Source organism: Heterocephalus glaber, unplaced genomic scaffold (genome assembly GCF_053883595.1).
Source record: "Heterocephalus glaber isolate CG9 unplaced genomic scaffold, H.glaber_assembly_v1.0 deba00000347, whole genome shotgun sequence".
In the NCBI taxonomy this organism is placed as follows: Eukaryota; Metazoa; Chordata; class Mammalia; order Rodentia; family Bathyergidae; genus Heterocephalus; species Heterocephalus glaber.
The window spans coordinates 9087386-9102793 of NW_028258143.1; the positions used below are offsets into that span (position 1 = coordinate 9087386).

General features: G+C 33.8%; 1 protein-coding gene across 1 annotated transcript in view; it reads right to left on the reverse strand.

Moving 5' to 3' along the window:
* Hnmt (histamine N-methyltransferase) overlaps positions 1 to 15408 on the reverse strand; it is a 61888-nt gene that overhangs the window by 36084 nt on the left and 10396 nt on the right. The window contains exon 3 of the mRNA XM_004836121.4: positions 11012 to 11064. Within this exon, the coding sequence (XP_004836178.1) occupies positions 11012 to 11064 (53 nt within the window). The remainder of the gene's footprint in view (positions 1 to 11011; positions 11065 to 15408) is intronic.

The following is a 15408-nucleotide window of genomic DNA, read 5'->3' on the forward strand; positions in this document are numbered from 1 at the left end:
TTTCTTTTGGCAATCTGTCTTTCATTATAGGCTTTCATCCCAGCTAAGAACTCTTGAGGTTGAAGGGAAAAATTACATTTCATCCTTCACAATATGTATCATATAAAATATGCAACAGAGAGAAGGTTTTTTCAGCAAGTATACATTGATAGTGGGGGACACATACCACATTAAGTGCAATAAGTTATAGTAGTACCATATGGAACTCATAAGGGTAAACACTGAAAATACAAAGGGAAAGTTATTGGCTGTAGTGAGGAAAGGAGAGAGGCCAGGGGAACAGGCATATCATCTTGGGGTTACTCTGTGTGTCCTAATAACAACTTACTTCCGGGTTTTGGATCACTTAGCTTAAATTCTAGAAATTTCTCTAACATAATTGTATTTAGCAGGCTGTACATGATATTTATGGCTGAGATTTCATGATATAAGGGTAAAACAATAGAGGTCAGGAAAAGTTAGAACTGACCTTGGACTCAGCTCCATCATCTACTACTTGATGATACATATTTTAAACCCTCTTGGCTTCCAAACTTCTGAACAATTTTACATAAAGCCTCATAGAGTTGTTATGATACTAAAATGTGATTACACATGTGTAGCACCTAGGACTGTGTCTTGAAAATAACAGGGCTGAAACAGAGCTTAGCTCTTGTGTGATTCCTCCTCTAAAATACATTTTACATGGTTTATGTTTTTATATCATATAAAGGGGGAGGAAAAAAGCCTTTTATTTAATTAAAACTGTTGGTTTCTGAATTTTGGGAAGCTATCCAGTCATAAGTTTGTCCAAAAGTTAATAAAATTTAGTTTAATCAAATGTGTTTTTAACAGGCTGGATAGTGGATTTTTTCTATTCTTTTTGCTCTTGCGGGGTTTTTTTTCTACCAAACAAAATATACTGACTTTTTATTTGAGAAGTGAACTGAAAAATAAATCTTAACAACTCCTTCCCTGGAAATCTCTATCCTTTCTACAAACTTGTCCAACTAATGTGCCACAAATAGAGAATGAATTCTTGTATCTCCTTTCTGGGCTACATTGAGTGTTTTACTTAATTTTAATGTCAGATATTTTTGTAGTTATAATATGTTGCTTTCATATAAAGCATACTTTAAGTGCACCAGACCTATATTTAAAGAGGAATGCTTATCTGAAATCTCTTGTAAGTGGAATTTAACAAGAATTTTTTAAAACTAGCAAAAAAAGGAAGCCTTGTTTTGAGACAATTTTTACTTACTTCTGAACTACAAAGGGCACATTTAATGTGACAACAGAAAAATGTTGCATTTTTGTTTAAAATTCAATGCCATTTAATTAAAAATGGAACAAAAATATGAAAAGGAAAAATTAGGCGCCTACAGAGAGAGACAAAACTGATGTTAAATTCAGTATCCATCAGAATTATCATGCATATCTGCCATTCTGTCCTTTCAATTGTTTATCTATAAATTAGAGATAACAAGGTCTATCTTATAGGGTCTCAGGACAAGTGCGAGAAAACATATATGGACACAGTTTGCCACAGTTCTCAATATATAGTAAATATTCAATAAATTGACATTATTATTCATTGATTTAACAAATATTTTTGAATATCTACTAAAGTCTAATCACTGGAGATGTAGCAATGAATAAACAGAGAAAAATATCCACTCTTTATGGATGTCAATAACTCATAGGAGAAAACTAAAGCAAAAAAGAAATAGGGACACTGTGGTACTAGGGCTCATTGATTTTCAATGGTCAAGTAAGCTTCTTGGAAAAGGTGACATTTATAAGAAGCCTAAAGGAGAATTGGAATGAAAAGAATGAAGATTTGCCTTTCTAAATGGGCAGCTCCATAATAAAATGACAACTTAGAAGAGCATTCATCACATATTGGTGATGTCTGGCTTGTCCTGCTGACTGATCCTACATAAAATGAAACACAAATCCCCACTTGAGAACCCTGGGGCTTCCCCAAATGAGAAAATCTGTAGGTCAAGAAAATGGAGGTGAAATGTCCTGCTATTTGATTTCAGTCTATTTCTGCTTCATTTCTCATGTCAAAATATATATGAATTCTTTAGATTATCAGCAGGAAAATTCTTATTCTATTACATGTTCCAATAAGATTACCATCCTTGTTCCCTCTACTAAAATATCAGGCAAAAAAAAATAGATAGATAGATAAATAAATAAATAAATAAACACTATTTCTAGGAAGAAAGATTGCCCTGATAACTCCATGCTTGATGATAAAAAATAATTCCAGCTACAAGTTTGCAACTAGAGCGAGAACAATCTGATTGTGAGCTGCAGTGTGAAAGACAGAAGATTTGTGACAAGATTCTCCTTTCTTTCTCTTTTTTCCCCCTTGGATCTTGGGTATCTTGGCATTGAGGCTATTTTGTCAGTATGAAAGAATGAGAGTAGAATATTAAAATAGCTGTAGGTCTCATGAAGGGGGTTACAAATATAAATTCTGAGTCAAAAGGGCATTGGCATTTGCTTTCATGTGTCTTTTGGCCCTTGGCCCAGGAAATCTACTGCTTAAATGCTTTGTGACTAATGGATGCCTAGAAAATCCATGTAATCAAATGTTCTATGAAATATAAACTTGGAGAAAATGCTGCCATGGTGCTAAACATTGACATGCAGAGATATTTGACAGACCACACAGAAAAAAGACTGAATTGTGTGCCTTAATTTTTAATTTATATATTTTAAACACATAGATACTCGAATTCTACTTTAGCACATATGTAGAAAGAGGGATGAATACTACACTCATAATATTATAATGTCTGAAAGTTACACTTGATTACTCTTAATGAAGTGCTTCCTCCTATCTGCTTTATGCTCAAAGACAAGATATTTAAAATGAAATGACTTACACTGACAAGGGCAGTCCCAGGTAATCATGTAGTTGGGATTTCATCAATACCCCCCAACCCCATTCTCTCTCCCTTTTTCTCAAATAACCTTCACAAGCTCTCATTTGAGATTCACTTCATTAGCCCATTGCCATTAATGGTGGTTAAAACACAAATCTCTCTGAGGAAAATTATCAGTCTGAGAGCCTACCGTTCTTGTAAAGCAAGAGGTGGGAAATAATCAACAGAAAACATCAAGTAATTCAAGGACTAAAGAACAAGCACCATCCTTTCAATCCACATTATCCTTAGTGTGTACTTGAATCCTGACACAGAAGAATCTATGGCACTAAAGAAAAGTCTTGCTAGTCTACTCTATAGCTGTTGTTGCTCTTAAAATATTTGTATAGGTGCGATATTGTTATAGGTGAATCAAAAATGCACTGAAGGAAAATTCTCATGGAAACATGTCTGGTTAGTGCTTTGGGCCTCCACAACTTAGTGGAGGGAGATGAAAGGGAAACTAGGGAGTTCAGCCCTCAACATCACTAGCTCATATATTAAAGTTTAGTTTTAATCTTATTGTTTTCATCTCTGACTATAATATACTATAGAAAACTTGACACATAGAGAAAGGTATAAACTAGAAAACAAAAGAAACATGTCATGAGAGGAACAAAAGTTAACTTTTTGGTTCATTTTTTGCTAAGCATTTTATTGTCTTTAGCCTACCAGATCATGATGTGCATTTCTTATTTGAGAGTTAAACTATGAATATATCAAAATGTATCTTCATGTGTTTTCTGCAGTAGTTATACTATATTCTTTTAGATGGATATGTGGAATAATTGATTTAATTATTAACTTGCTATATAATATAAATAAAATGAAAGCATATATAATATATGTATATATTCATTTATGTGTATACTTAATAGAGAAATATATTTCTATTTTCATATAGAAATATATTTCCTATACAATTTGTTTTCTCTATATAAACCAAGTGTATATTCATGGGCTGCATGTGGACTGCATATGTGATGTTGGTCCCATAAGACTACTTAGTCATGTCATAGTTGTAATTTGTGTATGTACACATCCTGTGCCCTTTGGACAGTAAGGAAATTGCTTAATGATGTATTCTTTGGAACACCATCCCATTGTTAAATGATGCATGATGTGGGAGATTTACATAGATAGATAGGTAGATATCCTGAATTTACAAACTTAATTTGTTTTAAGATTTTGAGGAAGATGACTGCATTTGTGGGGAAGATGGCCATGGTTGTTTGTCACCCAATGTGCGTTTGCAAAAGGAAGAAATCTCTTGCTGAACGCTTTTGTTTGCAAACTGAATTGTTTTCAACACACATACACACACACACTATATTTAGTTTTAAACTTTCTGCTCTTATAAAGAGCTCAACAATAAGCCATGAACATCTTTGTAAAATTCTTAACTTTTTCAGGTTAATTCCAAGAACTAGAATTAATGATGACAATGAGGCTTTTGATCTCAAGTGGTATTTTTTTTTCAAGTGGCATTTTTAACTAATATTTTCTATTCATTTCTTAAGAAAAAGTGCACAGTATAAGCCCTTGATTTCAACCCAAGTACTCAGTAAAAAACTAACAATAAACCCTAGATGGCACAGACATGGTTTGTTTGGCATAATTTTAATATTAAAAAACACCAAATTATTAAAAAAACAAAACAAAAGCAAAAACATTCCTAACAACAAGGGTGTAAGTTTCCCAGAATAGATACAGGCTAGAAATCTGGGGTGACCCTTACCCTTGTAGAGTCCTGGATGTGAGGAACAGGGGCATGGAGGAGGAGGTGTCCAGGAGGAGGCACGAAAGAGACATCTGCGGCTGTAGAGGGGAGTGGTTATACCAAGCATCTCAGCATTTTAACAACCAGAGTGCCCAGGCCAGTGTGTATTAAATGAAAATCAGAACTGTTCTTGACACCAAATTACTCTCAGGAAAATCAGACTTGTTTTCATATCCTCATGTTTTGTACATGAAAGTTTTTACATTACAATAACAATTAGCTTTTTAAATCCTGAACTGCTCTCAGTGAAACTGAAACTTTTTCTCAAATAGGAATTTTCTATTTTGCACATACAATTATATAACTAAGAAATGTTCATCATTCTCATTTAACAGAGTTAGATGAGACCTCGAATATTGAGCCTCTTCTCTCTAACCCTTGTACCCCTTATGGCACCGAATATAGTGAACTATTAGGTTCACCTTCATAAAATGAAAGTAACAAAACACTCTACATCAGAAGTGGATGTATATATATCAAATTGCAAAGTTTTATTAAATAATGTCAAGCAAAAAATAATAACGTCAAGCAGAAACTCATCCAGTAATTAAGAGACTATGTTGGAAAGTGGCACAAAAACTGACAAGACACAAATTTGTCCTTCAGAAAAATTACAATAATCATATGTCATGGACTTTCAAGTAGATTGTAAATAATCAAAACTGTACCTGAAAACCTCTCAATTCAAATGCTAATAAACACACAAAAACGAGGGTCTACTGTATTGCTGATATTACCTGTATCAGACCATTGCTGTGTTCTTATTCATTTTAAGGCTTTAAAATTGAGTTTATTTGCTTTTGTAAGTACACAGTCATTTAATCTGCAAATAATGATGGGTTTGTCTCCACTCTGCTCATTATTGCTTGTTTGTCTGTTTCAAGCCCTATTAAATTAGCCAAAACAATCTTGTTCATTCTGCTTTTAATGACAGTGACTCCAGTGCTATAGCATTATGTCCCATTCCCTCAATCCTGTAATGTACTTGTTTTTAAACAATACTTTCATGTTCACTGAAAGTTTTAAATACAATACAATGAGGTAAAATATTTTGGTAAAACTACATATGGAGAATTGTTTGTACTTTAATTACATAGTTACAAATATTTAAAAAAATATTTTATATCCACAGCCCCAAGCTATGATTATCTTAAGTAGATAGTCTTATATCTTATAGATTATATATTCCTATACCATCTAATAATGGAATAATTGCTGTCATCCTGTACATGAGTAAACTAGTTCTTACCCATTATAAGTTATAAGCAATGAGCACCTGGGCTAAACATTGTCTTCATGTCTAAACACCCCCATTAAAATTCCATCTCAATACAACCAAGCATGGTGGTAGCTATATGACTAGACAGAGCCCACCCCTTCCCTAAAAGGTTACTCATAAAACTATGGATTTTTAAAGAATGAAAGCAACTTTATTGGTCCAAACACCCAAGATACCAGTGTCTGAGTCCTTTCTATAAAATGTCTGAAAGATGTTTTTCTAGCCCAGCAGACACTCTAATGTGACAGATGACTTTTTTCCCACAATGTGCTTTCATTTCTGGTTAGGTATGACCGTGAACAATTTGTTACATTCAATCAAGAAATCACTTTCTGGAGCTTTCAAACACCAGCCTTTTGGGGACAAATATTTTGCAGTTTGTTGAAAGATGGTAATAAGTATATATAAGTATATATATATATATATATATGTGTATATATATATATATATATTTTTTTTTTTTTCTGGGTAACTAAAAATCCCCAATTTCTTTAGACATCCCAATCATTTCTAATTTGTTGATCTAGACAATTGGCTTACTCTGGGTCATTGGAAAACATTAGTCTTTGTCTCTTACCTCTTTCTAGTTTCTAAACCTGACACCCTAGCTTTTTTAGTTTTAACTCTAACTATAGTCTTTCTATTGCTGCCCAACTATCTTCTAGCATTAAGCTTCTGTATCACTTTACCATGTAATTTTTGAAAGGAAACAAGATAAAAATCTGATATCAAATTTTCAAGTAGTTGGCCATTACTAAGTACCTAATCTCTTAGCTGGTTAATTACTAAGTTTGATATCTTTTTATTACATTGTTGGACTGGACTAAAGAGATTTGGGTTTTGATGTGACATAATGGCATTCAGGTTTCTTATTTGTAAAGTAAGGGTGTTGATGGTATCTAAATTGCTTTCTATTTTTTAACCTCTGTAAGAATGCTGATGAACTCATGTTGAATAACAAGAAAACAACTTAATCTAGTTACTTTCAACAGATATCAGTAAAATTACCAAAAAGATATCATGAAAGGGTCCATACCATCTGATGATATTTCATATTTGAGTTACTAAATGGATTTTAAAGTATTAATAAAGATATATACAATTTTAATATATGGTATAGGACTTGAATTGGTGTATAATAGGTTAATAAAAAAAGAAACAGAAGTCTGGATAAAATGAAATTATTTGAATTTTAGTCCTGTCTAACCCTTTCAAACTTTCTGACATTTGACCAAAAGAACTGAACAGTGGAACAGATAAAATGATTCTCATTTCAGCAAAGCCCAGAGCAAGAACTCATTGCCCATTACTGTCTCCTGGGACATTTTTACAGGTATAAACGTATCCACTGTAAATTAATACCATTCCCCTTACCAAAAAAGTATATGGGTTTCTTTTTTTTCTTTTCCCCCATATAACACCTAGCATTAAAAAAGAACACTCATGAAAAGTTATATAATAATGAAACTCCACTGGGTGGTTTAATTTTAGGAAGCCTCAATGTTGAAGATGCACCTGAAAAGTGAATTCTATGAGATTTAGAATACAATGTAATTATTCTCAAAACCTAAAAACAATTGCTGAAATTAATGTGATATGAATAAGTAGAGACCCTGAAAAGCAATCCTAGGTCTCGTTGTGTTCATGAAAGAACAAAAACTCATGACATACATACATGTGTGTGTTTGTGTGTGTGTGTGTGTGTGTGTGTGTGCAACTTACCAGTTTGGGCTTGTAAAAGCTACATGGTCTATATTTCTATTCCTTATTTGCTTTCCTACCAATTTCCTCTGTCTCTCTCGCTCTCTCTCCCTCCCCCTTCAGTTCATATAATATTTATTTTATACATTATCCTAACACCAGAATACATAATATACAACAGTGCTGTTTGTTAGTTTTATCTTATTGATATGAAAGATTACACTAAGGAGTTTTCTATCAATTTCTTTTTTTAAATTGCTTAGACCCCTAATAACTGTGTGGCTTCTGAACTGAAATGTCAAACACCTTCCATTAAAAATTCTTATGTTTGGGCCGGGGATTTAGCTCAGTGGTTCTGGCACCTGTCTCGCAAGCACAAGGTCCCAAGTTTGATTACCAGTACTAAAAAAAAAAAAAATCTTATGTTTTTTCATAAACTATGAAAATTCTCTCCACATAAACATCAGCTCCTAAAAAGAGAAGCTAATAGATGAGATGCATATGTACCCTCTTTGCTCAATTTTCTGAAAAGAAAATCAAATAGGCCCCCAAAGAATATGATCTCACAGTGATATAAAAGCAGCAATTTCACTTGGGAAGGCTTTTAGTTTGTTATTTGGGGTATGATTTTCAATTATGCGGGGAGAAGTCATAGCACCACTATGACTAGAGAGAGAATATTTGCACCAGAGATATGCAGAAACCCATGGGCAGTTGTTTGGACAACCAAGAAGAGAACATCTATAGATAGGTAGTGTAACCAAAGATAAGTTGGTAAGCCAAGACGAAACTGCGAGTCTGTGAGATGTATTAAGACAGCTGAGTACAAAGCACAAGACAAGAACAAGAGCTTCTTCTGCCAGAGATCAGAGTTCAGTGACTCATTCTGAAATGACAATCAAGCCGAAGGATAATATAAAACCCTTCACTATACGTTGCAGAACAAGTTGGGAGAGCATTTCTCTAAGGCAAGGATAGGCAACTCCCCAAGCCATCTTGCTAGCAGTTAGACAATTACAGGTTATGAGATAAACATCTTCTTCCTCAAACTAATTGACATGGAGTGTCCTTTCCCCTCTAAATACTGGTCCTTTGTGACAAGGACACCAAGATCTACATATTTGAAATGCATTGCTTTTGATTGCATGTGGTTTATTTGGGTAGTGAAAGCTACGTATCCATAATTTGAGTTTCTCTTGAAGTTCCACTTATGTTTCTGATCAATTTCTTATGAAGAATGACCTCAGAGGGAACCTATAATCTCCCCAAGGCACAGCTTGTTATTAATAAGATGTTCAGGCTTCATCAGGAGGACTCCAAGTGTTGGTCCCTTTATTTTGATAATTTCTCTATATAAGCTTCTAGGTGTACCTTGATGTAAGGAATCACTGTGTGAGCCAAATGTTCTTTTCTCAAGATAGCTCATAAGCAACTGAATAAATTTGCATTAGAAATTCAATTAACTTTATATTAAAAGGTCAATTAACTGGGCCATGATGGAGATTGTTTTTAATTACTTTTCCTTGTAAGGTTTCTCTTCTTGTCCAAGCACAAATGATACTATCAAATCATAGTCTCATTGCCTGTTGGCTGCTTAAACTCATATGTAAAATCACTGGAAATGACTGTCTTGGTTAAATAAATTAATAGGACATTCTTTAGGCAATGCATCACTGTTAAAATCCTTTGAGCTTATATTAGCAGTAAGCAATAATAGAATGCTTAACTTATTCTTTCTAGTATTATTCATGAAAATATCCTTTATTATTTGTCCTTGCTTGTTTCTACTGTTTTGGTGTATGATAATAAAGTAAAAACATTTTAGGGATTAGTTCTTATTATATTATACAGTATCACAGTGTATTTTGTACTGCCTTCAAAAACTGCATATTCCATTTCAGTAGAGACCTTTCGGTTTTCTTGTGTTAATATGCTGTAAAGTTCATCTCACTCATGAAGCACTGGAACACTTGTACTAAGACTCAAAGAATTACTATTTGGCAGCAAGTTAGGAGTTGCAATATTGTGGCCACTATTACCAAGTGGTACTCATTACTAGGCTAGCACTTGGACAAAGGAAATAATATATAGATAAAGACAAATATATAAATAATTTGTGCACCTATTTTATATAGTAACATGTTAACTCAGACTTCCAGGTGACTAGTAACTAAAAATTAAAGCTGATACTATTCAGGACTGATGTGAGGCAAAGTTTTGAGATAAAACTTCATGCTTTATTTTTGCAGAGGGGAACAGACTTTAACTAATAGGAGCACTAACGATGTATTAAGCACTTTTTGCATGTTACCTATACTATTCTTTCTAGAATCTGATGAGATAAAATGTACTGTTTTTATTTTACCAAAGGCCAGACTTTAGGTTATATTTCAGGTAAGTTACACAGATCATTAAGGGATGCTGGAAACAACAGCACCTTCCATCTCCCCTACTGAAGTCTACACTTTCCCCTAGGATAAAACCAGTAATTGTATGAATAGTAAGAGCATCAAATGCTTATAAAAAGGGGTTAGGGAATGTTTTGAAAACTTACAAGACAGTTTTGGAATTCAGTCAGAGGAACAGAATACTTTAGGGCAGAGGAATTCAACAATTCGGTCCAAAATAATGTAAAATAACTATGTCATTGAACGTTTTCTCCCCATAGTGAATCCCTGTCAATGAAGAGAGCATCAACTTACATTCTGGTGAATTTTATAATCCCCTCATGGATCAATAACACTTTGCAAACTAGTAACCAGTCTGTGGACCATTCTGTAAGTGGCACAAGTTAGAAGAACTTCTTATAAAATTTTCCCTTTCTGTGAATGTCATTTTGGATAAAGCAAACCTCAAGTTTATCCTATCTGTTTTTTTCCACACTACAGAAAGCAGTGAAGGCTAATGTCCTAAACCCTATAAACCTGTGTGAGGGCATTAATTTTAGTTGAAATGATATTAGTAGCCTATCTGGCTTTCTTCCTTTCCTTCTTTTCCTTCCTTCCTTTTCTTTCTTTCCTTCTTTCTTTCCTTCTTTCTTTCTTTCTTTCTTTCTTTCTTTCTTTCTTTCTTTCTTTCTTTCTTTCTTTCTTTCTTTCTTTCTTTCTTTAATTATGTTGCCTAGTGTGGTCTAGAATTCCTGGGATCACCTCAGCCTACGAGGTACTGGGATTACAGACGTGGACCTCCATGAACAGCTAGTATTGCTAGTTTTAATAAACTGATCGTTTCCAAAACACAAAGGAAATAAGCTTTTGTAAAGAATGAGCAATGGCTTTTAAATAGCATGATTCTTGCAGTGAAATAAAAAAATTTTAAATATATTATTCATACCTGCACCTCCGCCTATGCTCAGAATCTTAATTTCTGATTTTGTATCTCCAATCCTGAAAAATAAAAGTATGTAGTTTAAGAAAAATATGCTATATGCTTTTAAAAATCTTATTATCAAGTCTATTTGAAGAGAGCAGACTAAATACACCATAAATAGAAAGTAGGTCAACATGAAAGCTCCCAACCATTTCAGTGGTTACATTGCCATCTTTAGAGTATCCTTAAAAATATAGAGTCCTTTCATTAATGGTCTTGAATAGGAAGACTTAGAAACAGCATTATGAATATCTCAGAGGTAGGAAATGACATTTATCCTGAAATTTCTTGGAGAATAGGAACAGAAATGTGCACTTTAGGCCTCATGATACCATACGCCATTCACTATAAATGGAGGAAAGGAAGGGGAGGTTCACATATATCTATGCTCTAAGTAGAACAAGTTTAAGTTCTTCTCACTTTCCTTCTTTCTACTTTTCTTTCAATAAACAAAATGTTAATTATTCATTTCTCAATCTAGAAATTGAGATTCAAAAATGAGTAAGATACTACACTTCTTTCAAGTTGAAATGATAGATAATCAAACCCTGAATTATGGTTCTAACACTGGACGTAGAGTGGAACAGATGGACTGGGAAGTGAGTTAGTATGACTGCTTGTAGACGGGTATGATGAGGTCGGGAGAGCACATGGCTGCACAATGATGGCTGTTTCAGCAGCTTAGATGGTGGGACACACAGCGATGCCAGAAAGGAACCTGGAGAAGAAAGTTTGACACCAAATTTACATTTTCATCAGATTTTTAAGAAATCTGAATTCAGCAGATATTTGTACCTGAAAGATTATGAGAGAGATAGGGTCAGCTATGTATTCTGGAGCATTATCGTCAAAAAGCAATGTTCAAAACTAAGAGAGTACACTCCACAACCCAGTGATATTTCCTAATTAAAAATGCAGTGCGATGGTAATGCAATAACAACTTTTAGAAGTCATTGGATTATGAAGAATGAACAAAAGAGACAGAGAAGGAATATGGTAAAGCTCAGAAAAGTAGTCTGAGAATGAGACTCAACCATCAGAGGTGTCAAAGGCAACAGAGTGAACCACAAATAAATTTAAGGAAATGAAACATCTCCCTTGAATTTGTCAATGTGAATGCCTTTGACAAGAGCAAGTTTAAAACCGGACAGATATCAGATAGCATTAAGATTAACAGTCACCCCAATAAAGAGGGGGAAACCTAAAGTCTGCTGAAACAGGATGTAAGAATGAGAAAGGAAGAGGCGCCTAGTAGAAGCAAAACCCAGACTCATAATCATGAGGCTTAGTATACCCATGCCTATCTACCTAAAAGTTTTATTCATTCTTTTTTTCATTAAGTTTATTGGTACATTTTAGGTGTAAAGTACAGTTACATTCATCATTGGGAACTTGCACCTTTACATGATGTATCTTGGTTCTTATTTTTCCCTCATTCCCCTGCCCTTCCTTCAACCCCTTCACCCCTCCCTATTTACAATGTTTTTGTTTCTGAGTAGCACAGGAAAGCAAGGAAGCAGAGAATACAGATTGAACTCCCAGCATACTGAGAGGTTACTTTGAGCAAGTTACATGATCTCTTTGTGAAACAGCACATAATTTTTAATAATAGTATCTAAGTCTTGAAGGAATCATGAGTTTTCAGTGATTTAATTCATCTAAATCTCTTACAACTATACTTGCACATACAAGCATTCAACATTTGCTAGCAATTATATGATTCTAGGTATTGCCAAGTGACTAACACAAATTAATTCTTTGGATCCTCATAACTGAGTTAGTTATTATTCCATTTCATATATATATATATATATAATAGTGATAAATAATTGTTGAACACTTATTTTTCAGGCAAGAATCTAAGTGCTTTATGTGTAACAATAACAAGATATACTGTTTATAGCTGTAACTATGCTCCAACCCGACCACATCTTCTACCACCAGATAGGGGATGTGAAAATTCTTCTCTGGGGGAACAAACAGTCCCAGTGAAGATGTTTTGATACCTGAAGATCTTCCAGGGATCAGCTGAGGTACCCTTCAATTAACTCACTCAACGAAACCTTCCTTTACATATAAAAATAAAATCCTAACCACATTTAATGCCTTGTTATTTTGTATTAGGTAGACAATTGTGGCTCATCAGATAGGTGGAGTTCTCTTCAGCCATGAGAATAAGGATTATAAGAAAAAGGGAACAGCCCAAATGCCCATCAACTGGAGATTGGATATAGAAAATGTGTGTTTTTGTATAAAATGGAGTACTACTCAGCCATAAAAAATGAAAATTAGAGACATTTATAGCTAAGTGGATGCACATTGAGGCAATACTCTTAAGTGAAATAAATAGGACACAGATGTGTAAATACCGAATAGTTTCTCTGGTGTGAGAAACTGAAAGTGTAAATAAGGACTAAATATATAATAGGTCATGTGAAATAGGAAGAAAAGGGGCAAAGGGGAAGGAAGTGGGAGGGCTAAGGGAAAGGATAGAAGGGAATGGGATTAATATGAGAAAATGGAAAAATAGGAACAAAATTTTTGTAAATAGGGAGGGCTAGAGGGGTTGAAGGGAGGGCTGGGCAAGGGTGAAAAACAAGAACCAAGAGAGACTATGTAAAGGTGCAAATTTCCAATGATGAATGTCATTATATTGTATACCTAAAATGTACCAATGATTAGAATGAATAATCGATAATGCAAAATAGGAAGAAAAGGTCCAAAGGGGTAAGGGTAGTGGGAGGCACAGGGGAAAGGAAAGAAGGGAAAGGAAAAAAATGATGAGAAATGGAAAAAAAGGAAATAAAGTCTTTGTAAATAGGGAAGGGTGGAGGGCGTGAAGGGAGGGCTAGGAATGGGGAAAAAATAAGAACCAAGATGCATTATATACAGGTACAATTCCCAATGAGAAATGTAATTGTGTTGTATACCTACAATGTACCAATAAAAGAATTTAATACAACAAAAAAAAAGAAAAAGGGAACAGGGCTGGGGATTTAGCTCAGTGGTTCTGCCACCTGCCTCGCAAGCACAAGGACCGCAAGGACCCGAGTTTGATCCCTGGTACCAAAAAGAAAAAAAAAAGAAAAAAAGAAAAAGGGAACAGAAAAAGGGAACTCAGAGGATACATGCAGAGACCACAGGAAAATTTTGTAATAGATAAGAGAAGAGAAGGTATTACATATATACAATTAAAAAGATGATAAAAAAGGGTACTATAAAAAGGAACATTGTTGGAAATTAAAAACTATAATAGCAGAAAAATAATAGATGAACTAAAACATAAAGTTGTAGAAAACAAGACTGTAGAAACATTAGGGAAGCAACCTAGAAAGTTTGGTATTTGATGAATAAATATTCTAAAAACAGAAATTAGAAAAGAGGAATGATTAAATACTAATAAAGTTTCCCAGAACTGAAAGATCTGAATCCCAATTGAAATGATCCATGGAATATTCAAAACTGGATGAAGAAGACCCACCCCATAATTCAGTATCTTATAATTTTAGAATGAGAGATAAGGAAAACATACTAAAATTCTTAAAGTAGGGTAAACAAATGAAACAAAAGCAAACAAAAAAATACCACATGTCAAAACTGAGAAAACTGAATGACATTGGGTAAGACAGCAATTCTAGTAGCTAATAGACAACAGAAAAATATCTTTAAATTTGTGATACAAAATCATTTACAGAGTTTTATACCCAGTCAATCTAGCTAACAAAGATGGACATTTTAACAAAGGCATTTTAAACATACAAAGTCTCAAAAAGTTTGCTCTTTGTTAACACTTAACAGCTATGTGATCTGCCATTGGGGAATCAAATACTGGAGAGAAGAGAATTTCTAGGAAGTAAAATAAATTCCCTCATCAATAGCTACATAGCTGACCCAAAGCAAATCCTCCCAGTATGGAATAAGAAACAGAGGGCTCCTAAAAAGATGTTTCCATGTGGAAAAATAAATAAATTACTTGATATGTTGATATATATTGAGAGGAGAGTAATACATTTGCTTAGGCAAAAATGTAGTGATAGGCACATAGAAAACTTTGAAAAGAAGCTAAAATCAAGAAAATCACAGTCAGCTCTAGGAAAAACATAAAATTGTACATGAAAGGAAATGTAATTATAGCATAACTATTACTCAAATAAGAACAATATATTCACAGGTAAAATGGCAAAAAACCATATTTTTTCACCAATATTTTTTGACATAAAGACAGTGACATGATAGATGGGGAAAATGTGTATGTTTATTTAACCATTTTAATGTAATAAAATTAAGAAATAAAAGAATGACATGCTATTTAGAATTATGAGTAAAATTGCATGAGAAACAAAAGATTTGAAGGGTGGAAA